The sequence below is a fragment of the Telopea speciosissima genome, chromosome 2 (assembly GCF_018873765.1).
Source record: "Telopea speciosissima isolate NSW1024214 ecotype Mountain lineage chromosome 2, Tspe_v1, whole genome shotgun sequence".
Taxonomy (NCBI): domain Eukaryota; kingdom Viridiplantae; phylum Streptophyta; class Magnoliopsida; order Proteales; family Proteaceae; genus Telopea; species Telopea speciosissima.
Genome location: NC_057917.1, coordinates 12261536 through 12289031, shown reverse-complemented (window position 1 = coordinate 12289031; position 27496 = coordinate 12261536). Strand labels below are relative to the sequence as shown.

The 27496-nt window shown below is 39.3% G+C and overlaps 1 protein-coding gene across 2 annotated transcripts; it reads right to left on the bottom strand.

The window, feature by feature from the left end:
* Nucleotides 1-149: 149 nt before the first annotated feature.
* Nucleotides 150-27451, bottom strand: LOC122651538 (phosphatidylinositol 4-phosphate 5-kinase 9-like). 2 transcript variants are annotated; one of them, XM_043844953.1, is made up of 9 exons: nucleotides 27358-27451; nucleotides 21983-23399; nucleotides 20220-20387; nucleotides 19583-19748; nucleotides 16061-16171; nucleotides 13997-14184; nucleotides 9823-9980; nucleotides 736-901; nucleotides 150-582 (listed from the first exon to the last, which is right to left on the bottom strand). In XM_043844953.1, the coding sequence occupies exons 2-9, from the start codon at nucleotides 23257-23259 to the stop codon at nucleotides 312-314; spliced, it is 2505 nt and encodes an 834-aa protein (XP_043700888.1). In that variant the 5' UTR covers nucleotides 23260-23399; nucleotides 27358-27451; the 3' UTR covers nucleotides 150-311. The 2 variants fall into 2 exon arrangements, with proteins under 2 accessions (XP_043700888.1, XP_043700889.1); XM_043844954.1 differs by lacking the exon at nucleotides 27358-27451 and having other exon boundaries at nucleotides 21983-23414.
* Nucleotides 27452-27496: the final 45 nt, after the last annotated feature.

The window sequence follows — 27496 nt, the reverse complement described above, 5'->3', positions numbered from 1 at the left end:
GCATCCAGTCACCCCTATAAAATTTTTACAGCTTCACAGGGAACAAACTGCACGTGTGCATACACCCCCAACTAGAAGCAGAAGAAATGGCTTAAAGAAAAAAAAACAAAAAAACAAAAAAAAAAACATATCATATTGACCTGTAAGAGTTGGAAACATACCAGCTCATTTTAACTTTACATTGCAGTACAGGCAACAGAAAATATAACAACCTTCACAAAATTATGCTACAGCATTTCCAAGCCCCTGCTTGAAAGATCGGAAGGCCTAACTAAGCATGCATTGGAGAACATATCGTGTGAAAGAACTACTCACGGAGAATTAGGAGGGAAAACCTTTTGAATGAATTTCAAGAAGCGCTGTGAGTAGAACATTGGGTCGACAGCAGAGATGGACAAGGAATCGAACTGGATGGATTTGTATGCATGTTCAATCTTCTTACCCATGTTGTAATCCTGCAAAATGTCAATAATACCCATGTACAAGACGACGTCATATACCTCATGAAACAACTGTGTTTTATCTTCCTCTGCAATACGCTCTGCTCTTGCAGGCATGTTCACTCCGAGCTGGATCTGCAGCCTGCTTAAACAGAAGTGCAGAGAACACCAAAATTCAAATACTGAAGGAAAGACATAATATCAAAACATCTATTTGGCATGACCTGGGAAATGCAGATCTCTAGTGAGATAACATCATGGATTTAGGCCCCCTAACAGTAGTATGGCATCATACCTTGCTGTACCTGGAAGTAGAAGATCTACTTCCTCATCACCAGCAGCTGATGCCCTTAATCGTCTACCTCTAATGTGAGGGCCAACAATAATACTACTATCATCACTTCCACGTGGCACCAAAACAAGGCTTTGTGGGTAGTTGGATATTTCTTCTTCTTGAGTGTCTGCATTGCATCAATATCAATGTATAAATCAGTCTGCATATAATAATGTATAAGAAGCTTTATGAAGTAGGACTCACACTGTTTTAGAGTGCTTAACTCTTGAGGTGAAAGTACATCTTGAGGTACAAGAGACGGTTATTAAGCTTAAGCACATTCACCCAACCCCACTCGCACCCAAAAAACAAAGAATCATTATTAAGCACTTTATGAGTAAAAGGGACAACCCCATTTAGATGTACACAAGGCTTTACCACAAAGCATGAGCCAAGCAAGAGGCATTACTGGCTCAAAAAGTAATTTCATATTCTAAGCACTAACCACAATACTTTATGTTGGAGCAACCGAAACATTCTTTTGAGAATATCCTGTAATTTCTCTTATTCTGGATTTCTCTAAAACCCTTACAAAAGCATTACTATTATGGCATTTTTTTAATATTTTTGTCCAACCTCTCTTTCTCTTCCCTCTTCTTGTAACTTCTATTATCAGAGCCACAGTATCAACTATATCTTTAATTTTAGACACAAAGGATAACAACAGCACCCAGGTACTTTAAGAGTAGCTGCAAACCCATCACTGTATCCATATCTTGGTTTACCACTTAGCATTCCAGTAGGTATGACTGCAAACATGAATGCAGAATTACATGAATTGTTCATTCATTTCTAACTCTTCTTCCACCCCCCCCCCCCTTTCTTAGCATTAAGCAAATTGCTTAACAAGATTTTCATTGACATGTAAAATTTGTACATTGTTTGTCTTTTAGAGACTGGGGTCCTTGATGGTTTCAAGAATTAGAATTGAGAAACTATCAACTAAAGCCCCTCCTTCAGAAGGCTTTGCGAATTTCAATTTTGATGGTTACTCGTTAAGAAATCCAGGTTCTTCTGGTATCAGAGTTGTGATCACTGATCAGATCCGATATGGGGGAGGTCCTTGGTGTGTATTCCAGGCCTATAGGAGAGGGAGATTCATTAAGAGCAGAGTTGCTTTCTTTGTGGGCTGGCATTTCCTTTGTGATCAGAGGAAGATATCACTGTGTGTCATTTGTAAAGGAGACACAGCTACCATCATTGATCAGATTTGCATTGAAGGGGACTGCCCTTGGAGATTAATGCATATTTCTTGGCACATTATCTCTGTTAGGTGTGTTAAGTGTGTTAGTGTCAGTTCTATTTCTTGTTTACAGTAACATTAGTCAGTGGGGGTATTTTTTATGCACGGTTGGAGATATTCTGCTCACAACACAACCGTGGGCAGTACTTCCTCTTCCTCTCTCTCTTCTTCTTCTTCTTCTGTGCTGCTGGTTTTAGTGCTCTGGTATTGTCACATGGTATCAGAGCATTAAGATCCATTGTTCTCGCATTCTTGTTGACTTGAGAGTGATGCAAATCCTAGCCTCCTCGAATTGAAGAAGCCACCCTAAGCCTAGGGCTTTAGTAGGAGCCTTAGTTTAGTTTATTTTAGTTCTATACTTAGTTTTTATTTTGTGTTTTTAATTGAACTGGTTTAAATTGGTTGCATCCAATTGCTTCAATTGGTCTAATTTAAGTGAAGTGATCCTATTGGCTAAGAGGTTCTTATATCCTACTGGCTAGTAGGGAATCTTCTTTTATTTAAGTTGTTTTAAGTTGTCTTAAGTCATTAGGGGTAGATAAGTCTTTTCTTTTTAAGTTTTTAAGTTATTTTAAGTAGGTCCACCTCTCCACGATTTTAAGTGAGAGATTTGAATTGTAATAGCTTTAGGAATTAGGCCTTTTGGCCTCATATTTAATAAGAGATCGTGGGAGAGGCTCCCCCCACCTAATTATGTTTAAAAAAATAGTGCTTTGCTGTTGGCCTTTGCTGCTGCTGCTTCTCTTTTCTGAGAATTGCCAGGTGAGGGCTGGTGGACTCCGGCGACTCCTTGCATCTTGTAGATCGGGAGGTCCTTTTTCTGCTATCAAGCTACATCAAGCTGCTGTTGCCTTTGAAGGAGACCAAACCAGTGAGTTACTTTTAATTCCCTGCAAGTTATCCTTCTCTTCTTCTCCCCCCCCCCCCCATCTAACCTAATCGATTCCCCTAAACCCTGGCTTTTCTAAATACATTCCAGCATTCATCCTTCACCCATAGTCATAAAAAATCACAACATAACCTCTCCATACCAGTACCTCCACTCAATCCAATCCCTCCATCACCATTAAAACCCAAAAACCCTAAAACCTGCCCAGACCTAACCAGCCTACAGAATTTAACCCTATTACACTCAAACCTTCCCCATACTGCCCTTATCACTCGGCCAGAACCCCTGTCCAGAATTCCCCCTCCCAACCCTAAATTGATCTCTTTTCCTAAAACCTAAAACCCGAAACCCTAAACCTAAAATTTCTGAAATTTAAAAACTTATTCAAATCTAACCAAACCTAGTTCATTAAGACCTTTAAAACCTGCATATTAAAACCCAATAAACCCCATTACCATTAGTTAACCCTAACCCTAATTTCGGCCCTATTTAGCCTAAGCTGTCCCAATCAGCCAGCCTTGTTAGGTGAACCCATTCCCCTGGCTCCTAGTGAGATTACTCCTACCTAGGACTACATCAGAGAGTCCCCTTTGCGGTTTCCTTTTGGGGTCCACAGCAACCAATGCTGTATGGTTGTTTTATTTGAAACCCTAGTTGATGAAATAATCAAGAACTAGGGTTTCCTATTGCTACGAATATTCCCCCCAATTCTTTGTGATTAATGCATATTGAGTAAGCTGGTGGTACTCAGTTTTTTTAGGGTTTTTGCAGAGTTTTGATCTCATCAAGAACTAGGGTTTCTTGGTGCTGTTCGATACTTGAAGTTTCTGGCTGGGTAGATTTTTTTTAAATTAATCCAGATCTGTCTTCTGGATTTGGCTTGCCTTTTGAGGCTTTATAAAGCAATCTGAGTAGGATTTTTTACTTGAATTTGGGCCTGATCTGAGCCCTTTGTTTGATGCAATCTGGTTTCTCCATATGATGCAGTACCCTGGTTTGGTCTCACATTGGCATGATTGAAACTTCTTCTGGTACTCTGATTTCAGCAAATTTTTAGTGTGGATGACTGTTTGATTCCAGATTGGAAGTTATTTAGTACATAATTATCTGGGCTCCTAACACTCAACAATTCTTGGAGTTCAGGTTTGGCATTGCTTCCCTTATAGCTGGTGGTGATGCCTTCATCAACTCTATCTTCTAGTGCATTGTTTATTGCTGTTTTTGTGTTTACGTACTAATGGTGGAGTCTAAGCCTCCTGTGGACAATGTTAACGTCCAGATTACCTCTATTAAGTTGAATGGTGCTTCCCATTATCTTGTCTGGACACAGGCTGTGGAAGTATATATCACAGCCAAGTGCAAGATGGATTATTTGACTATAGCTTAGACTGCTGACAATTACAAGGATTGGCAAACAGAGAATGCTACTCTCCTCTGTTGGCTCTGGAACAGCATGGAACCTTCTATAGCTGCGAATTTTATGTTTCATAAGACTGCTAAGGGCATCTGGGATGAACTCAAAGAGAGTTTTTCTCAAGACAAATATGTCAAGGTATATGATCTGTATGAATAGTTTTTCTCCTTCAAGTAGAATGGAAAATCTGTTGGTGACTACTACAGGACACTTAAAGGCATGTGGGAGGAACTCAACGTCTATCAGCCACTCTCCACTGACATTGAAGTTCTCAAATCTCAACGTGCTGAGTTTCTTGTTGCTAAGTTCCTGTCTAGATAGGATTCTGATCTTCAATGCATCAAGAACCAAATATTAGCTAGTGAGAAGATCCCCACTATGAATGAGGTTTATTGCAGGATTCAGCGAATTGTGTCCCCCTCTCTCGTCAAACCTGATTCCACTTCCTTGTTTAAGGATAATTTGGCCTTTGTTACTAACGGTGGTGGTCGTGGTTGTATTAATGGTGCTTTTGAAAGAGGTCATGGACATGGCATGGGTGGTAATGGAAATTCATCTTTTGATCCAGTTGTTCGCTGGTGTACTCATTGTGGTCGTCCTAATCATACTATTGACAAGTGTTGGGTGAAGCATAGCAAGCCTCGGTGGATACAACAACAATTTGCCAATACTAATGTCTCTAAAGGGAATACTGAAGTGGTGCCGCCTTATGACACTATTCATAGTCCTTCAATTGGAGGTGCTGTCTCATCACATACTGATTTGATAAATCAACTTCTGAAAAGAGTTCAACAACATGAGACATCTTCCACATCCACGGCTACATTAGCTCATTCAGGTACTCCTACATGTTTCAATATGACCGGTAAGCCAAATTTGTTTCTTCATTTCAGCAATCTGATTCTCCATCCCAGGTTATACTTGCAGATGGATCTCTTACTAGTGTTACTGGTCATGATGTTGTTCCTTACTTCTTTTATCCTCTACACATCCATTATCTATTGTTCTTCATGTTCCCATATTGCCTCCTAATCTCTTATCTGTTAGTCAATTAACAAAACATCTTAATTGCTCCATTACATTTCATCTTTCTCATTGTGTTTTTTAGGATCTGAAGACAAAGATGACGATTGGTGGAGGACATGAGAGGGATGGCTTATACTACTTTGATGTTGCCTCATCATCTACGACGACGTCTGCTACCTCTACTAGCATTTCCCCTTTACACTGGCATAACCGGCTGGGTCACCTATATTTCTCCAAGCTACAACATTTGATACTTAGTCGCAAGTCTATTTATCGTCTTGAGTGTGAAGCTTGTGAGCTTGGCAAGCATCACCGCATTGTTTTTCCGTCTTGTAGTGAGCCTAGGAGTTGGTCCTTGTTTGATTTAATTCATTCAAATATTTGGGGCCCATATAGGGTAAAGAGTCGGTCTGGTTTTTATATTTTGGGTCCTTTATTGACGATCACTCTCGGGCCTAATGTTTTGGGGCATCCCGACAATTATATACCTGCTAATCCGATGCCCACCCCGCCTCATATTGTGCCGGAATGGTATTTCCTACCTATCCATGCCATTCTTCGTAGTATACCTGACAAATTGGGAGGTGTAGCCGCAATAGCACCAGTTTTTATATGTCTGTTGGCTTTACCATTTTTTAGAAGTATATATGTGCGTAGTTCAAGTTTTCGCCCGATTCACCAAGGAATATTTTGGTTGCTTTCGGCGGATCGCTTACTACTAGGTTGGATTGGATGTCAACCTGTGGACGCACCTTTTGTTACTATTGGACAAATTCCTTCTTTCGTTTTCCTTCCCAGAGGTGAACTTCAGCTTGACAGTTCCCTTTCCAACCACTTTTGAAGTCGAAAAGTTGCCCATAAAGAAATTCATGCCAACCCCCGCAAATTTGAAGGTCTAAAAGGCATTTCTGTTACTGGTGATGTGACTCATCACACTCAAATCAGTTCACCACTCTACCTCGTTCTCGACAACGAAGGCTTCTAAAATCATGGCAATCATCATGTCACTGGACTCTTGGTCTTCCTTCTCAGGCATGTCATGTTTGTACCTTTTGAAGGATCATTCTGAGTTAATGTATGTTTTCAACAATTTTATACAACAACAACAAATTCAGCCTTATCCCAACTTAATGGGGTCGGCTACATGGATCCAAACAAAACAAAGTAGGTAAACTGAGGTCTAAACCAAAAAAGGGGAATGAAGAGTTGGGCAAAGAGGGATGGGAAATGAGATGACAAATGAAAAATGGAAAATGACAAATGAAAGATGGAAAATAAAAGAAAAATGAAAGATGAAAGCAAGAGGAAAGAGGTACAGCCCAGCAAGTCAAGAAAATCTCAACTAAATGGGGTTTGCTACATGGATCCTTGCCCTCCAATAGGTTCTATCCGAGGTCATACTTGGTACAAAGACCTAGACTATGCATGTCCTTCCTCACAACTTCTCCTATGGTCATTTTAGGCCTGCCCCTAGCACTTTTAGCTCCTTCAATCGGAATCAAATCAATCCTTACTAAGGCGTCCCTAGGCCTCCATTAAACATGACCATACCACCTCAAATGACTCTCTTAGAGCTTGTCGTTGATCGGGACAACTCCCAACTCAGCTCTAATACGTTCATTCCTTACTTTATCCTTCCTAGTTTTTTTGTACACCAATCTTAACATCCTCATCTCTGCTACACATAGTTTCTCAATATGACACCTCTTAACTGCCCAACATTCTGCCCATACATCATAGCTAGTCGTACAATAGTCCTATAGAACTTTCCTTTAAGCTTTAAAGGAATACGTCGGCCACACAATACTCCAGACGCACCTCTCCACTACATCCATCCCACTTTTTTTTTGGATGAATAAAAATATATTACGAAGAAAAAAGAAGGAATATACAAGCCCAAGGGCAAAAAAGCAGAAACTAGGGACTAGTTAGGGCGCAAAATGGAAGAAGGGAGACCCCAGGAGACAACAATGAGCCTGTTCCTTGGGGAATCCTTAACATCCTTGAGGGGGAGGGATCTAACTTTAGATGAAACATAAAAAAAGATGGCCTTCCAAATCATGTCTAAGGAGCGGGAGTTGGATGTCCATCTTCTGAGGTTTCGTTCCATCCAAATGTGGGAGATAGTGGCACAGAAGGCGATCTTGCCAGCCGAGTCGCAAATCGACTTCCCTCCGTATGTCATGTCGATCCAAATCCATTCCCTGCTGAGAGGAAGAGGAGTGCGCCGACCAGGCCAGCAATGGCGAAGAACTCGGGTCCATAAGGAGGAGGCAAAAGGGCAAGTGAAAAATAGGTGATCGACGTCTTCAGTCCCATTCCAATAGAGACAGCAGCTGGAGGGGACCTGAATATGCCGATGAAGATCCATCCCACTTTACTTCTCTATGAAACATCATCCTCTATGTCACCTTCTTTATTTATGATTGACCCCAGATATCTAAAATAGTCACTTTGCGGTATCTCTTTCCTCAATTCACACCATGTCAGTATCCATCATAGCGTGACTAAAATTACACATCATATACTCCGTCTTCATTCTACAAATCTTAAAACCTCTTGTTTCCAAGGTTGATCTCCATAGCTTTAACTTAGCGTTAATCCCAGCTTTTGTCTCATCCACCAAAACGAAATAAAAGTATAGTTTGATGCTTGTTTGAAAATTTTACGTACTGACAATGCTCTTGAGCTTATCCAACGGGAGATTTCTTTGTTTTGTTCTGAAATGGCATCATTCACCAAACCAGCTGGTCTTATACACCTCAACAAAATGGGGAGGCCGAGCGCAAGAATCATCATTTATTAGATATTGCTTGGTTTTTAATGTTCCATATGTATATTCCTAAAATATATTGGGGTGATGCTGTGGTAACTGCCTGTTTTCTGATTAACCAGATGTCGTATTCTGTCTTAAAAGCCTGTATTCTGATTAACCAGATGTAGTCTTCTTTGTTCTTGTCTTCCCTATGCCTTCTATGAGGTCGATGAACTTGAGACTGTACTTGATATCTGTCCTCTTCCATTAGTATGTTTCTGTCCCTAACTGGAGTAACCTGTTGTTGCTCAATTAGCTGCAACCTTTCATACATAGCTCTCTGTTCAATAGACATAGCTTCCTATTTTGATCTTATTTCTTCAGATATAGCCCTTTGTTCACCTGAGAACTTTTGAAACATCTCAATCACAATAGCCATAGGATCGGGTGCTGCTGGCAGCACTGGTCTACCATGTTCATCCATGCTCTGATATCACTTAACCTAACCCTACCATCAAACCCTAGGTCCCATCAAACCCTAACCCTAATTTCACAATTTTCACCTATTTTGACCTAGCCAAATTACCTAGTTCATAACAGATCGTGGTTATTGGCTTCTAGTTGGTCTCCTACCAATCTAGAACTACATTATGGTAGAGAGGCTTATAGTGGGTAAGAGTGTAAGACTTTGGATTTGGGGCGTCCTAAGGGTGATGTTTTTCAGTCTCCAAAATTTGAGATTGAAAGATGAAGTTTTAGAGAGTTCGATGTCTCTCTTCCTGAACCAAAAGTGATGTCAGAACATAGTCGGCCAACAAGAAGAAAATAGACAGGAAAGGACAATAAATGAGAAAAAAAGGAAGAGGAAAAAGGAGAAACAGGAAGAGCACACCTCAGGAAAGGAATCAACATAACCGAACCAGGGAGAATGAGAGAGAGGAGGGGAACAGCAGCATAGACAACTCATAACTTGTCAGGAAAATGTAAAATTTCATTATTCAATTCCACTCTAATTAATGGGTTACAAGTACTAGCATGTATAGACTCTCCAAGTTAAAATTGACTTAAAAAAGAATTCCAAACTGAAACAAACACTCCTACGTTTATCTAACACCCATAATATAAAATAAAATAAATTTCTGATTACAAGAATAACCCAAACAAATAAGTAAATTTCCTAAGAACCCCTTTGGGATCGAAATCCTAGTTTGGATCTGGTTTGTCTCGGTCTGGGTTCCCAAATTGGGTCATGCCAGTGCAACCACGATGATGCTACTGCATCAGATACTTTGGACTCCACCCAGTATAGTGTTCAATGACCTTTCAATTTCTGAGATTAGAACTTACTAAAAATCTTTCTTGTGCAGCTTCCCTGTCATTTTTGTATAGCCTGGCCCAGGACTTGTATGGTATAGCTTCCTCTTACTCTTATAAATAAATATTTACTTGTTAAAAAAAATAAAAAAGAGAGAATTAAATCCATACAGATGTCATCCTAGTTTTGAAATGCCATTCAGGGAAAATGTGATATTCTTGAAACAGAGATGGAAGAAGTGAAGCTTCTCAAAATTATTAAATGAAAAAAGAAAATTTCAAAGGCCTAGACTGCCCCCCTCCTAAGTGGAAAGACATCAAGTCCAACCCTACATTGCTTACATATTCAATTTCTAAGATTTTATGGTAGTCATAAGTCCTAGTTATGTAATGGTTATTAACCATACCTTCTTCTGCAAGAATTCCCAATCCATCTGTTGACAAATTTTGATGAGAAGATATGACAGAACGCAAATGTTGTGGAGCTCGATAATGAACACCAAGCAAAAGGCTGTAATCCATTATATGTTGTATTTCCAGAAATTTACAATCAATCTCAATCTGCCTGCACAAAAATACATATGAGGGGGAAAAATTATAGTGCAAGCAATAACTGTTTCAATTTTTATCTAATGAAACAGATGAATATGAAAGAAAGAAACAAAAATTGATAATTAAGAATCATAGGTAAATTATTGACACAAAAAAAAGGAGTCTTTAAATTTATTTCTTGCATAAATTCATTTGCCATTGCCACATACTGTGATACTCAACCACAGAACATCTGACATGACCCATCATGGTCTGTGGCTGTAGGACATGTCTTGGATCTACCTAATCTGTACCCTTTTTGGGTTGCCTATTGTCACACCAATTGTGTTTCATCTTTTAAATGAAATGCAAATGCAGTTTTGTGGTTGCTTTAAGAAAATAATGATCTGAGATAAAAATTCTGATTTACAAGTTATAATAATGAGATATGAAGTACAAAGACAATAGAGCCCCTAGGGCAACACCAAATAAACCCCAAGGACAATTCTACCCTTATACCCCATATTACACCACTCCCCCTCAAGTTGGTCCATAGAAATCACACATGCCCAACTTGCACACAAGAAGAATAAACACTTTACAATTTAAACCCTTAGTAAAAACATCAGCTAACTGGTCTCCAGACTTGACAAACGAAGTACAAATCAGTCCTTGTTCCAGCTTCTCTTTGATGAAATGGCTGTCAATCTCCACATGCTTTTTTCTTTTGGTGAATAAAAAATTCATCACCAAAACCCCAAAGGGGAGGGAAAGAAAGGAGGGAGGGGAAAAAACAGGGAAAGAGAGGGGCGGGGGCGGAAACTATACAAGTCACGAAGCCTAGGAAGCCGGCGGCTAGAAGAATGCAAAAGAGAATAATCTAGGCCCCAAGTAAAAACTGTTAGAGTTTATATGTTGTAAGGGTACTTTAGGAACTAGTTAGTTTACTAGTTGCTATTGTATTTTTCTGTTTTTTACCTTTTACCTCCCTAGGGCGGTGTATATAATTTGTTCTATCCTATTAGTGCATTAATATAGGTGTGGTGGAGATAATTTCTCCAACACACAACATTGCACTATTTTCTCTTGTTCTGTTCTTCTCTCCTTCTCCTTCTTCAACCTCCTACCTTCACCTTTTTCTTGTTCCCTTGCTGTACTTAACTTCCAACTTGGCATCAGAGCTTAATTTGTTGGTTTGAGAGTCAATTCACCTTCTTGTTCTATTCCTATCCTCTCTTTGGAACCCTAGGTTACAAAGGGGTTCCAAGGAAGGAACTATTATGTGAAATGCTTGAAGATACCTTACAAGAGGAATGAATGAAGACCATGGAGCCACAAAAGGAGGAGTTTATTTGAAGAAATAAGGGTTTGGAGCTCAACCTAGCTGAACAGAAAATTACCGCCAGCTTCTTGGTAACCTCCATTTATCTCCTTCATCCGGTTGTCATTGGAGATGAGTTATAGCTCATTTGAATCGCCCTAGGGTCTACTTGGACCCCCCTCCCATGGTCTCGGTTCATATCCTTAAGAGTTGTTACTTCAAAACTCATCTTCCTCTTGGATTTTAAGGTACCGCCAGGCTCTGTTTTTCGTCTGTGCTACTGGTATCGATGGCCCAAATTGCTTCTTGCTATTTGGTTTGGTTGATTTATATTGTTTGGGCTCTTCATGTTGCTGGATGAGATCATTGTGCCTCGAGACATATCTTTGGAGTTTTTTGTGGAAGTATTACCTGCTTTTCTTTCTAGACTGTGGTTACCCGTGATTTGATATTTTTTTTTGGGTTGAGCAATGACTCCCCATTTCCTTTGAAATGGACCCTTAGAGGTCAAATCGATCACAACTAGCCAAGAAAGGAATTTTCCTTAGCCCCTGGTCTATCTCCTTTTTACCTGTCTTATTGATTTGTGATGTGTTGTTTGAGCTTCCCTAGTGGCAGTGTGATGAAGCTATGCCTTGAAGTTTTTGATGGAGTTGCTTCTCTTTGAGATATTTGTCTTGTTTGATAGCTGGACTAAAATTCCAGTGTTTGATAGTTTGTTTGTTTGGGCTTATTTGGGTAGAGTGTGTACTCCCCATTTGGATTGGATATTATCCCTATTTTTGTATATTCCTACATTATGTCAGTTGTTGAAGGAATAGGCCAAATTCCACCCCATGAGAATGACAGGAAAAGATTCTACTCTGACTACTGTGGGAAATTTGGCCACACTCGAGAGAGTTGCATCCTTTATGGCTATCCCTCTGAAATGTCTGACAGCAGGAGAGGGGGCGCCAGAGCTCACACTATGACGCATGAGATTGAACCTATGGGATATTCATCTAGACCACAGACAGACTAGATCTCTCACTCAGGATGAAATTGCAACATTTCGCAAGATTTTGTCATATCTGGGTAGCTCTGCTTCTACACCTGCAGTATCTGGTACTTTAGCATCCACTCTACAAGCTTCTACATCTACTCCTACTGCTCCTACTTGGGTCATTGACTCTGGGGGCCACTGACCATATGACTGGCATATCTCAGTGTTACGACTCCTACTCCATCTGTTCTGGTAAGGAAAAGGTTAGGGTCATTGATGGTTCCCTATCCTCTATTTTTGGTAAGGGTAGTGTCTGTGTCACTTCTTCTATCTCCCTTGATTCTGTTCTTCATGTTCCTCAGTTTAACACTAATCTCTTATCTGTGAGTCATCTAACCGAATCCTTAAATTGTTGTGTCACCTTTTTTCCATCTTATTGTGTTTTTGAGGATTTGGTGACAAAGAGGATTATTGGCAGTGGATGTGAGGAAAAGGGACTCTACCTTCTTGATCCAGGACCATCCCCTGTACATGTGGGCGTAGTGACAATAGTACTGTTGAATCTGTGATGTTGTGGCACCAACGCTTGGGTCACCCTTCTTTTAGTGTTATGAGACAAAAATTACCACATTTGTTTTCTTTCATTCCTTCTTCCCATGTATTTCAGTGTGAACCCTGCCTCTTTGCTAAACATTGTCGTTCTTCTTATCCTTACAATGGCAATAGATCCATTGTTCCTTTTCATATCATACATACTGATGTTTGGGGCCCATCTCCTACTACTTCTTTACTTGGTTATCGCCACTTTGTTTCCTTTGTTGATGACTATTCCCGCTCTACTTGGACTATTCTGCTGAAACATAAGAGTGATATTTGTGATGCATTTAAAAATTTTTATCAGATGATTCTTACTTAATTTGACAACAACAACAACCATAACCTTATCCCAACTAAATGGGGTCGGCTACATGGATCCGGTAGAGGCTATGCCAGTAAAAGAATTAAGAGAAGTAAAAAGACGTAAAAGAAGTAAAAGTTGCATAACTACCTGATCCATTAAAAACCCTTGGTTAAGGATCCTCAAGTTGACTAAATATAGCCACTAATGCCTAATATTAGCGTGCTTCCGTACAAATATCAGAAATAGCAATTTTTTCCTTTTCTAGTCCTTAACTACTTATTCTCTTTCCATCATTCATTGAGAGCACTTGATTAATAACCCTCAAGTTGACCATTCACAGGAACAAATACCTAATTTGAGTATACTTGCACGCAAATAACCGAAATAGCATTCTATATTATCTTTTCCTTGTTGAATTAAGCGATTTGAGATTTTCAATCCTAAAGCAATTAAGATTGTAGTTTCTATCCTCTTTGCATCACTATCTGATCCATTGAGAACCTTTGGTCAAGGATCCTCAAGTTGACCAAACATGGAAACAAATTCCTATGCTCATGTACAATAAATTTAATTATCTCAAAGTTGAGCGACAGAAAAAGAAGAGTTTTTTGATCCATAAGATTATGTGGTATTGTGATTGATAATTTTACAGATTCATGTTGACCAGAAAAATGTAGAAATTTCTTAGTGCACAATTTGCTATTATAGAACACCAAGGATCCAGTTAATATATGTCAAATTTCACTTCTATAAGTATACGATTCACAAGAAAGCATAATTGAGATGCTACATCACTAGGCTGATAAGTATGTGCTTGAAAATTAGATAAGCTAAGAATTTCCTTACTTCAATAGATCGTCCCGCCAAGAAGGCTCCAAATAAAAGCAGTAGTTTAGATCCAAATCTTTAAGCGTTGTATTCTCATCAATTTCAACGTTCTCGGATGAACGGCCAAGGGAGGAACCTTTCAAATCAAATCTTCGATGAATCCTCAATTCTGTGCAGAACATGTTGCCCATTACCACAAAACGAAACTGCAAATTCAGAACCGGTTCACAAAGGATCAACTTTTTCTGTGCTAAATACGTCCCTGAAGAGTAAGATTTAATCCATAACATTTTCTGTACCTGCATGACCTGTTTCTCCTTCTCTCTTTTGGTTTTGCACGCTCCAAGGTAGCACTTATCTGGTTTACTTATCTTTTTTTTTTTTTTTTTTTGGGGCGGATGTGGTTATGAAGCTAGCGTCCTAAATTTTTACTGGCACTGTCATCCATCAGAGTTGTTGATGGCTAAAATATGGCATAACCACCTTAGACTTCATCTTTTATTGACCACATAAATTGTGTGTAATATTATATAAATTAATGTGCACCATTCCACCACACATTTCAGGTGGACCAAAAATAATTTAAAACCTAAGATTTTAATCTGTCAATTTTAGTCTAATTCTTTCTCAACAACAACAGTCTCCATAAGCTAAAAAAAATTTACAAGAGTTTCAATTATGCTTCTTTTTCTATCACATGATCTTCTACATATAATATCATGCAGGGATGGTTTACAAAAGGTTTCAAATGGGAAGGTGATATTAGAGGCCAAGAAATTAAATGCAAAGTCCAAAAAAAGCCCCATGATATCATACTTGCTTAATCACAAGCTTCAGCCCTGTAGGCCCCTCCACATGACAAAACAGCATTTTCCGCCTTCTTTTAAGCATTTGATTTCAATGGTTGCCAAAATCATTTTGTTAAGAGAGAGTTCACACTATAACTATTGAGAAAGCAATTTCTTGTTCTTGAAGAAGTCCTCACTATTGAGTATTGACAAGCCGCAAAAGAGGAACCGCGAGAGAAAGGGAGGCGAGGGGCGGAAGGCGGAAGGTGGCAGTGCTGGTGGAGCGCTAGAAGGCGGCGAATAGTGGTGGTGGCGGTAGTGTCCGGTGCCGAGAGATGGAGGCGGTAGCTTCCGGTGGCGAGAGGTGGAAGCGGCAAGTGTTGGCAGTGCTGTGAGGAGGAAAGAGAGTGGAAGAGAAGAGGAGAGATGGCGGTACTTAGGGTATGGCGGAAAGAGACTAGGTCATGGGGAAGATCCCAAGGTGGATCTCAGCGTTGATACCATGTTGTGATTTGGGAAATTGTGAAATGTGCCCATAATGACACTAGCCCCTTTATTTATAATAAAACAAAGTAGGGTTACATTAGGGTTACAATAGAATAACCAAAAAGACTAAACTACCCATGCATCCTATTTTACAATAAATCAATATTATCCATATAACAGTATAACACTAAAACCTCATCAACCATAAAGCTTTTCCACCACCACTTCCTAGCAGTGCAAGCCCTAATCTTAAAAGCCCCAGGCTATCCTACATAGTTTGGAAGTATGAAATCTTAGCACAACAAAAAAGAGATTTCCTATGTTATAATTAACTTCATTACGTATGAGAAATCTATCCAGAAAATTTCAGTGCTTCAGTTACAACACTTCTGCTGATGATAAAAAAATCGGTGAAAAATGCACACTTTCTATACTCTGAAAGGATGCCATAACTCCACTTATTATAAATGGATTGGTTTTAAAAACTTCATGTTGTAACCACAAGAACCTATCTTAAACTAACCACAACAAAAAAAAATTTAAGGGAATTGGTTTTTCATCTTCAAAGTTCGTAATTTTAAGAGCCACTTTAAAAGTTTCTTCCGGTGGTTAATTTTGCCCCACTTTTCTTCTCTTTTTATTTCCCTCAGTATTTTCCTGTTCTTATTGTTAAATTCGTCACAAAATTTTTTGTTCTGGCTAACGTAGAAGAATGATGAAATTGAATAACCATGTCCAAGTTTTCACCAAAATAGGAAACTCTTCATGTGCAGCAAAGAAGATTTTTTTTTTCAGTTGTATCCATTACCTTTTGGCCACTTGAAGGTTTAATCCTGTGAAGACCAAAAAATTTGGTGATGAGGGTATTTTCATATGTACGAACATGACGGTGATAGTCTGAAAGCATCCGTAGAAGAACCTACACATTCAGAATCCCAGTCAGCATGACATCATTGATATTCAAACAGCATAGTAAATGAGCATGTGTAGAGGGAACCCAGGTGTAGGTGGGAGGGGAGGAATTATAAGGGACAAGGAGGGGCTTGTTTTGGCGGCCTTCTCTAGCTTTCTACGGTGCCTGCACGAACTCAATTGCAGAACTACGAGCATTAAGAGACGGTTTGAAGTTGTGCTAGGACTTGGGACTTTCTGATGTTGTGATTAACCCTGATTCATTTTCCACTGTGAGCATGGTTAGCCTTAAGAGGTGTAACTTATGGAGGGGATGGTATTGGTTTCAGGAAGCTTTGGAGCTGATTGATTTGGTCAGGCCTTGTATTTCCTTTGCGTACAGGGAAAGTAATAGGGCTGCAAATTGGTTGGCTAATCGAGCCTGTGATGCAGGTCTTACCACCTCTTTTAGGGAAGACAATCTGCCACAGGGAGAGTTTCAGCGTATCCTTCGGAAAGACAGGGCTGGTTTGCCTGTTCTCAGAATGTAGTTCCCAGGTTCTTTTATTTTTTTCTTATCTCTTGGGTTAGGGGTAAGGTGGTATGTCCCCCCCCCCCCTTTGTATTCTTTCATTATTTTTGGAAATTAATAAAATTCTAGGGGCTGGCCCGGGTCCCAGGTAATATTCGGTTTAAAAATAAATAAATAAATAAATGAGCATGTTCAGATGCTAATGATTAACACCAGGGTGGATCATGTAATCTGCAAAGAAGATTTCAATCAAAAGACAAAGGCCCACTTTATTTATAGATCAGAAAGGAAAAACAAATAAAGTATGCTACGTGGAGATGACTCAGCTCCACCTTAACACACACGAGATACATTGAACTTGGACACATTGACAAACATTAACAAAATCAAAAGTTAAAATTGTTCGATCTGATCGGGGGTGAATACATGTTTGGGGGACTACAAAAATTCTTTAATGATCATGGTATTCTCCATCAGCTTGCCTGTGTTTGACACTCCCCAACAAAATGAGGTAGTTGAAAGGAAGAAGCGCCACCTGCTGGAAGCTACTAGGAGTTCATTGTTTATTATGCATGTCCCTAGAACTTTGTGGTCTGAAGCTTCTATCAACAGCCACCTTTCTCCTGAATCGTACTCCCTCTAGTATCATTGGGTCTCATTCTCTATTAGACGTTTTACTCTCTACCTCCTCTGCCTTTTCTGTTCCCTCCAAAGTGTTTGGATGCGTTTACTAAGTTCATGTCATAGTTTAAAGTTTCCTCTACCTTAACTGTTTAATAGATGTAAAAATTTTGTAAAGATGTGTTTACAGATGTCGAAACAAAACCTTGAACAGTATACAAAGATTGCAGTTTTTTGGTCAAAATTCCGCTATTTCAGAAATTTTTTGACAAAATGTATCGTTTTAGTATCGTTTGACTGAAATGATACATCATACATTCCTTTAGTATAGAATGTAAGGTTTCGAACCAAATGGGTCAAAATTTTGACCCATTTCATTCACTTTGCTGGTTTCGCCCCTAATAACCCTGCAAACCTGGTTTTTTTTTTGTGATTTTTTGCCAAATCACTCTCATACAAGCGTGGAACAAGTTGCTGGCCAGTATAATTGAATTATGTGTGTTCTAGTACTAAATATTGTGTGGAATAGGCCATATTAAAGAATTTATACAGCAACTACAACGTATACTACCTAGGGGAGTCCAGCTACTATTTTGGGTGTGCTTTTTAAAAATCTAAGGGTTCCACTATGTTTTCAAAACCTGGAAGCAAGGGATCAAAAAAGAAACCTAAAAAATATAGAGAAAAAAACAGAACACATCATAGAAAGAGGATCAATTGATTGTCATTGCATTCATAGTTCCTTCTCAGTCTCCTCCCAAAGTTGAAACCTTCAAGGACAACTTTTATGGGTGAACCTTACGGCACCCTGGACCATTAAGCAGAAGTGTTTTCTCAATTGCACTGATGCAGTCCTACTTTCATATTCGGGTCCCATGGGGTTTGGTGCATCTCTCAGAACAGATTTCAGTCACTCTTTATCATCCACCAAGAACACGTCGGGATTTGATTCTCTCAAGGGAAAGGAGATTGGATGGTCATTTAGATTTTCTTAGGGGTTTGCCTTGTCCCTAGAGGTTTCCATATCTTACAAGAGAAGCTCACTACCATGCTACTTCCCGAACATCGCATGCCAATAGTGTAGAACCCTAACACGATGCAGAAAAGTAAAGGAAAAACGCAAACACAATCATACAATGCGCACAGGGATTTACGTGGTTCGGCAAGGTTGCCTACGTCCACGGTGAGATGAGATCTGTTTCACTATCAATGGAGAATAGGGTTACAGTCGCTCGTTCCTCACGGCTCTCTCAGATTTTCTTTACAGAGAAAGAACTCTCGCTACAGGTTTATAGCGAAACCCTATACAGGAAATTTACCGAAATACCCATATAGTCCAGTCATCAGAAGTCAAGACACCAATCCTCAACAAATAGAAGCAGTGATCACCATCACCCTTTAGCCGATGTACTTTCTAAACAGGGACAGGCAGTTCTGTTATCAGGAGCAACTTCCCATCATGGTTGTTTTTGTTCATATGGTTTTTTACTCCTTTTTGGACAACTGAACTTGCTCGCTGGAGTCTGTAACAGGCTGCCACTTCTCTGAATATCTGGATGCAGTTGCCTTCTTGGTATTCTTCAATCTATGCACTTGATAAAGACTAAAGAGACAATGGCTAGACCTACATTTGCTGTATAGCCATTACCTTGTAGTTATTTTCTGTCAATAATGTGGCTATTAAGTCCCTCGCTTGGGAGATGAATTATTATTCCTTGCAATTGTTTATTTTCTGTCAATAATGTGGCTGTTAAGTCCCTCGCTTGGGAGATGAATTATTATTCCTTGCAATTGTCTTCAGAAGCAGGCTGCATAACTTCTGCTCCACAATCATTGCCATGTCATTTGAAAATGGCCTAAACATGACATGACCACTACATGACAATTCATGAGGTAAACCCAACTTACCCTTTGACCACTACATATCCTCCCTTTGAACACCCAAAGACAGATTTTGGTGCACATTAAGCTCACCTCCAGACACAAAATACATTACAAAGAAACCGCCATCAAAATTCACAAACTATATGAAATCAAGAGGACCTAATCTTATGCTTCCGACCTTCTTGATTCAAGATGACAAATTTTTTATATAAAGTTAGGTAGTTCTTGAATTCCCAACATTTTGTTTGAGAAGGCAAGTAGTTAACAGAAAGCAAGAAATCATGTAAATAAATGCAAAGAGATACTTGACCTAATGTAACCACAGCAAGAAAAAGCACATAAATTCCAGTCAGGTTCAAATTTCAAATTGCATTTGTATAATATACATCAGAAGATACGCACCTTCACTTCAGATTTTCGAAGGGTCTTAATCATGAACCGGTCATCCTGAGACAGAAAAAATACACTACCACTTTTCCCAGGAGATGAGAGCTCTCTAAGAGCATCATTCCCACAAATGGACATCATATAGTCTGCAGCATCAATCTTGAACATCTCCCTAAGGTTTCTGCCAAGAGAGCGTATAAAATATTGTGAGGAGATATATCATAGGTATAACAACCATGATGTCATAGATTTAAGTCTGGAAACAATGATCTTTCCGATACCAGATTAACAAAAGAACACCAAAGAAACCTGATTTTGGTAAGAGGGCACAAACTTTTAATGTGCACAGGTTTGATTCATTAAACAGCTCAAAGTTCACAATTAGCAATCGAAAACAAAAGAAAAGGCACTTGAAGAATAGACTACTAGAAAATTAATAGAAGCAAATATTTGCAAGAGTAATTGTTAAACTGTATACCCTTCACATGTAGAAACAATTATGTCTCTTGTAAAGTAGCAAGGCTAGAAAGTAGAATCAATAACTGGTTTAGTTAAGAACAACTCAAGTAGGATAAGTAATTGCACTAAATGAAATAAGTATGATACATCAGCCTTTCCCACAGTTTCCACAGAATAGAGATGAACTACTAACCTAAAAACCATCGGACAGTAGTCCTTCCACTTAAAATCTTCTGATTGGTGAGGGGGTGTCAATTGTGATCCTTCTCTGGGGAAATTCATCCAAAAGCTTGCTCGGGATCCAAAGTCTGATGCCCGAACTTCTCGTCTTTGTATTGGTGTTATTTTCCCAACAGTGTACCTGACCATATATACTAATACTGTTCAGTGTAAATTTATCAACGAAAACAATACAAAGACATCAGGACTCACATATAAATAAGTGCGTGACTTTTTTTATGCAATATCAACAATAAATATACAACAGAGAAACATGATACCAAGATGTAACATAAAAGGACCAGCAAAATAATCGCTAGGAAGAAACAGAGAACTGATCTTTTTCGATGAGTTAAATGAGTAAAACAAGTTTGTAAAGAAAGTAAGAGACATGGTTCGAAATTTCGGTCAAAACGACTGAGATTTCACAAAACATTTTTGTTTCGACCAAGGTCAAAACAAAGCGCATGTTGTCTCACTAGGTATACAGAATTTTAACCGAAATTTCACGTTTTCGGCCGAAATTTTGGATTTGACTAAGTTTCAGTATCGTTTCAACCGGAAAGATCCAAAATAGTGCATATAAATTATAAAAGTACTGTTCTGACCGGTCAAAATTTCGACCCATTTCATGAGTTTCGTGTGGTTTAGCCTACTATAGGGGAAAAAAACTTCACTTCCTCCTCCCTCTTCTCTTAGATTAGAGTTGAATTAGATGAATTTCTATGCGACAATCGTTGTTTCTCATTGGAAGATCACTGACACAGTTTCTACACTTTGCATTGCCATTCTATTCTTGTTGAAGAGAATAAGATCAGGATGCATTGAAACTCTAAAGATCTGATCAGAATTTGTTGAAAACTTCTTAGATCTGAATGTATCTTTGACATAAATCTGCAAATCTCATATTGATTTGTGAAATTGTGAATCCTTCTGTTCTGCCCACTTAATGTCTGAACCATTTCACCCCGTCCCTTGCTTTGAAGATGACAAGGGGGTGGAAACATAGTTGGAATAAGGTGAGACAGTGGGAGATACAAAGTGGGCGGCAGGGTGAGGTAGTGAGACAGACAGAGGTGTTTCTTTCATTTGGGGAAGATGGTAGAAAATTAATCTAGTATGCAGTAGTACACAATGATTCAAACGAAACTCGAATTGACTGAGTCCTGGCATTTTTTTGAGCCTGCCCGAGTTTCCACGACTCTTGACCAGTTTCCTCAATTTTTGACTCGACTTGAGTGACTCACCCAAGTCAAAAACCTGGATTTCCAGCAGTGATTGAAACCACTGTCATGGAAAGGCAAAGGTTATTATAGATACGCTTCCAAACATTGTTCACATGTTTCAACAGAAATAGCTCTGCACAAAAAAGGCCGGAGTTCCAAGCTTTTTTTTCTTTATTTAATAAAAAAAATGAACAGCTCCTCTTCAATCTACCTTTATAAAATATCACTAAAGGCTAGTGAAGATACATCGGATCACTGCTGATAGATTGGGTTATAGCCCTCCAGGAATTCTCACACCAAGATGACGTCAGGGTCCAGTATTACATCCATTTCTGATGCATCAAATGTAATTTCGTACATGTACATGTGTTTCACATATATAGGCATTCTTATACAGCTTGATACTTCATAATGAATATAAGATTTCAGGTTGCTCCTCCAAGCAGATGAAAACGAAGTGGAATTCAAGTACATAATATAAGAACTGTACAAGTTCAATGAAGGGATATACCTGATTCCAAGCTGCAAGTTGAGCATTAAGTCATAACTTCTATGACCCTTGATAATCGCTTCACCAGGCTTTTTCACCTCCTTTGCAAGTTTCTTTTGTCGCCTTCTTGCTCTTTTGGATGATGACGAAAAACTATTGTTTAGTACAACTTCACTAATCAGAACACCTTGCATATATTCTCGTTCCAGTATTGGAGGATTTGTGTAGGTCTCCTTTTCGTCACCTTCTAAACCAGATTCTCCTGAACTCAATGACAAATCATGTCCAATTACTTTCTCAATAGATACCTCAAGACTCCAGCGTCTTTCCAAAGCAACATTCCTAGATCGAGATTGATCCAAATTTAGTAGGTTGCCTTTGGGAAGCCTATCAGATGAACCTCGATGTGAAACTTGGTTCTCACCAACTTTAATATCCCCAATATCCACTGAAGAAGCATGACGGATGTGTGAACCATTGTTCTGCTTTCTGAGATCTGGCAACAGCCCTCGCTTTCTTAGAGCACTGAGATAAAGCTCTTGCACAGCTGGGAACTTGCTGCCTCTCGGATAAAAAGCTCCTTTGCCATCCTTTAAACCCCTGGTCCAAGTTCCTACATAGCAGCCACCATCATTCCAGGTATAAACTCCAAATCCATGCATCATTCCATCCAACCAGCTTCCTTCGAATGAGTCCTCATTTGTCCATGTAAGAGTTCCTTTTCCAGACATTTTTCCTCCTTTCATGTTGCCCAAGTAAACATTTCCATTAGCCCAGGTATACTTACCAGGCCCTTCAATAACTCCTTGAATCCAGGATCCTTCAAAAAGATCTCCATTGGGATAAGTTTGGCACCCCAACCCATGTTTGAGATTCAACCGCCAGCGTCCTTTGTAGACTACTTTATCAGGTCCAATATATGTCCCTGTACCTTGAATATAGCCACCATAAAATTCACCCTCATAAACGGCTCCAGAAGGCCATTGAATTTTCCCACTCCCATTCCTCATCCCCCTTCTCCACTCACCTTCATATACACAACCATCTGACCATACGTACTTCCCAGAACCTTCTGGCATGTTACCAAGTAATGACCCAGAATACGATTCTCCATTAGGAAGTAACAGCTCACCAACTCTAAATCCAGAGGATTCACAAGATGCATGAGCAGCTTCCCCATTAGCTACTACAACTGGTCGTTCTTTGTCAATAAATGAAATAGCATCAAGAGATCTTGTTCGTTCTGCCCAAGAAAGTTCCCTTGTTGCATTATCAGCGAAGGCCACAGAGCCAGACATGCATAATATCCAAGAGGATTCAGTCCCCTTATGGATGACAGACCTACCAGTTCACATAAGCTGATAGATAAATTAGGATACAATAGAAGTAACTTAAACAGAGTGTGATATGATCTCCCAGAGCTGTCTCATTCTTTCATCTGACCAGAAAAAACAAGAATCTAGTAAGGAACAGGTAGGTGGTTATGACTTCTGATTTTTTGAAAATCAAACTAATGAAAATCCAATGAACCAAAAATGAAATTAATGTGTTAAGTAAAAACTTGATCAATGAAACTTATATCCAGCATAGCAAATAAGCAAATGAAAAACTTCAGCACCATCAGACTAAACAGTACTTCCTACTTCAACGTATGAAAATATCACAAACTAGAATAGCTTAAAAGAAATGCCAATAAGTACACACCAACCATAGAGAAGAGCATCTCTAAAGGAAAAGTGAAGATGTAGACACCTGATGTAGGACAAAACATGAAGAAAAAGAGGCCAAAACACTGCCACAGTCCCTAATTTGCCTTGGTGGAATATTATTAGAAGATCCTAGGGGCACAAGACCAGATCATGTGAGGACTTTTTAGAAGGCTCAATTTTGTCCATGTGTGGGGATTTAGAAGTTTAGTTTCTAATTCTAGATTTAGAATTTAGGCTTAAGTTTCTATTTTTAATTAGACTTAGTTTCTATGTTATAGTTTCTGATTTTGTTCCTTGCATGTTGGCTGAACTATAAAGCCTAGTTTCTATTTTTAGTAGTTTCTATTTTCTTTTAACTTGAGGTGCAAGCATAGCCCTCTATTAATTGTAAGGCTACTGTAACCATTTCCCAAGATTTTAAGAAGATAAATGAATATGAGTTTGCCTTGAGTGCAACTGAGTTATTTATCCTTGTGTGGATGAAGGGTTGAGAAACCTGGCAGAGAGAGCCGAAGCATCTTTGTCCCTCCCTCCTCTTATCTTATTCCTTCCTCCTGCCCTACTCGAGCTTTGTTTGTGACTGCTGCTGTGAGTCTTCAACTGCTCTGCTGCTACACTTGTGTCAACATTATTCCATTGCTGCTGCATCTGTGAAGGACCAGAGATCAACCCAAATCACTGCTGGAGTTGCTGATACTGAACTGAGACCAGGAAATCTATTCCCACACCTGTGGTTGCACCTCTTCCTAGTTCTCTGCTGCTGCAACCTTTGGATCTTCGTATCTCAGCAACTACTGATCAGACTTGGCTGATTTTGGAGGGCTAAACCCTGCCAAGGAACCTTACACTCAATCCTAGTTTGAGCTCCTTCTGCTGGCTGATTTGGTCTGTAGCTCCTACCTTCTAAATTGGTAATCTTCTTCTACCTTTGTTTCTGACCATTGGAATCAGCTCCTATTTGGAGGCTTACTCCATCCTACCAAGACCTACACTCAACCTGAATTTGATCACCATCACATGGCTGAATATCGAGATTTTGTCCACTTTCTAATTCTGATTGGTGCTATTTTGATGTTCTGTTGCAACCTAATATCGATCCTACTGTAGACTGGTTCTTAGCTGAACCTCTTCTTACATTAACACCCCAATTTGTCACCCCCTTGGTGATGATGACAACAAGACACGGACAGCCACGGTCTAGATATCTCTCTCAAGGAAGGTCTTGGATATGGAAAAATGGCCAAAATTCCCTCACATGCTTTTATTGGTATATAACACTGAATTTTGTCATCAATAAAAGACTCTTCAACCAATGTTGAAGGAGGCATTGTTCACTTTCCCCGACCGATTTTTTTAAAAGATAGTACTTGGGAGTGTGCTTTGAAACGGTATATCGCACACCAAAATCGGACGAGTGGTCCAAAAATCGCAGCCCAAGAGCCGAGCAACAAGCACAGCAAACAAACTGTGAGCCACCGCGCAACCCATTTCCGAATTTCTGGCCCTTTGGGACCGGGGGCCTTGACCTCCTCATGTTGGGTCCCCTATTACCCATTCCCAACACACCCAAAAAACCCCAAGCCTGCATTGAAATCCATTCCTGAGGCATTGAAGGTCACCTAAAGGCACCCGAAGTTCGAAAAATCCTAAGTATCCTAAAGAGTTGAGCCTTCAAGAGAGAGAGAGAGAGAGAGAGAAAGAGATAGCCAATCCCCTCCCTCTAAGTCAGGAGACAATAAAAGTTTGTGTTCAGAGCAAAGGGGTCCTTCCCTTTTCGACCCTAATCTAGGGTCGAACTCAAGTATAATTTCTTCCCCTCTAGTTAGTTCCAATGTTCCATACAATGTAGAACAATACAACATGATATGTGGTAGTGTGACATAGAATAAGGTATGACTGGCAAGCATGTATAGATATAACATGTAATTTTCTTTTTATGCAATAGTGGACAGTAAATAACCTAACATTAGCCATACATGTAGGCCTAGGATATACATAATTTGGGAGAATGTACAAACTTCAGCATCTAGGAAAGAGACCAGCCTTTGCCGGACGAGGTGGGTGAGTGCCTAACACCTTTCTACCTCTGTAACCTGACCCTTACCCGAATCTCTGACCAGACCATTAGAATCAAGCTCGACTCATTCCCCTAACTCAGGATCAAGCCTCCCTGTCTTAGGTCCTAAGCCCTCATTCTAGGTGGCGACTCCTCATCATGTTTCCCCATCCGCCTGTCGTCCTACGTCAGTAGAGGAAACCCCAAGGGCCAGTCACCGAAGGAATTTAGGTCTGTTGCACCTACAAATGCCTATTTTAATTTTCCAACTAAAAGGTGCAACACAAAAAGTTCAGCAACTCATTAAAAATTGCAGTTCAATTTCCACTCAGCTAGTTACTAGTGAAACAAAAGTTTCACATAATGATAAAAAAACCACATAAACAAATTGTTAGCAAAGTCCAAGCACAAGAAGTAACCAAGGGCACCTACATCTTACTCGCAAACCACTACAAAATCATTGCTGTCCACCATAAAGGTTCGGGATCTATTGTGGTTGTTGATTCTCCCTTAATTAAAAATTGTTCATATGAGTTATGATGTATTTAGATATATCTTTCCTTTCAATGCAATCTCAGGCCTATTCTCTTCTCCTTCCTGGAATATGCTGACACAAAGAGGTTGTAGACACTTGGTTTACACTACTAATGAAATGTTTTTGTTCCTGAATATCACAAAAGAAAAAAAGAGGTATCATTTTTTTTTTTGGGTAAAGGTACCATTGACTCATGTCTTCATGGTTTCAGATTATTATCAGTTGATTATGGTTATTTTTTCGTTACTCATTCATCATGCATTACAGCATGAAAATAATCACCACAAAAAATAAGAAATAAGCAATGCATAAATGAATATGACCTGTCAATGTTAATTCCAACAAGACTAAGGCTGATGCTGAAATAGTAGAAGATGATAACAATGTTCAGATAGTAATAGCACCTCTTCTCACTCCATATAAGTGACAGGGCAAAGGATTGGAAAAACTGAATGAGTGTCCAGAGACCAAATCAAGTAAAAACACCAAAGGATAATTATGGGAGATTTGAATCTTCCAAATCAATTGTGCAACAGACTTTAGTAGTAAGACATTTTGAGGACTCCACAATCCGCCACTTCGAGAAATAGCCAACTCCAAGGGGGGGGCAGAAATTACAAATTTACTTCAGTAAATAGAATCCCAAAAAAAAAAAAAATTCACGACTTTGGGAATCCCATCCAAAATAAGGACACTATGAGCACATAACTAATCTTTCTTTGACGCTTATACACTTCCCACTGCACCAAATTCATATGTAATTTAAATCGATAAGATAACAGGAATCCTCCATCCGATTATACATGGAATCTGTGGACTAAATAACCACAAATTATATCGCTCTTCTTCTTTCCTTATACCTTCTAAATCTACTAAGACAAACTACATTGAAGCGCAAGTCTACTATTCTCAAGCTTCTAAACCAAAAAAAAAAGATCCAGAACAACTTCAATAGTTATAATTGCACCGACAAATTCAAGTCCTCGCAAACCAGAACAATATTCCATAATTAATCAGTACTGAAAATACCAAAAATAAATAAAACGGTAAGAATGTTGGTTTCTCTTTTTCTTCTTCTTTCATTAAAGGATAATACCTTGAGTGCGGAGCAAGGAAGCATGATGAAGAACACAACGAAAACGAAGGAATAGCAGCAGAAGAAGAACAGTAACGACGAGGACGACAACAAACAGTAGCTCTCTCTGCCTGGAGAACTGATTCTCTGCTGGTGGTGG

Excerpts from the sequence above, each read along its gene's own strand:
- LOC122651538 (XM_043844953.1), bottom strand. The coding sequence starts at position 23,259 with ATGTCTGGCTCTGTGGCCTTCGCTGATAATGCAACAAGGGAACTTTCT. Across the intron at positions 902-9,822 it reads GGGAATTCTTGCAGAAGAAG|ACACTCAAGAAGAAGAAATA; the intron begins GTATGGTTAATA and ends GATGCAATGCAG. Across the intron at positions 583-735 it reads CTACTTCCAGGTACAGCAAG|GCTGCAGATCCAGCTCGGAG; the intron begins GTATGATGCCAT and ends CTGTTTAAGCAG.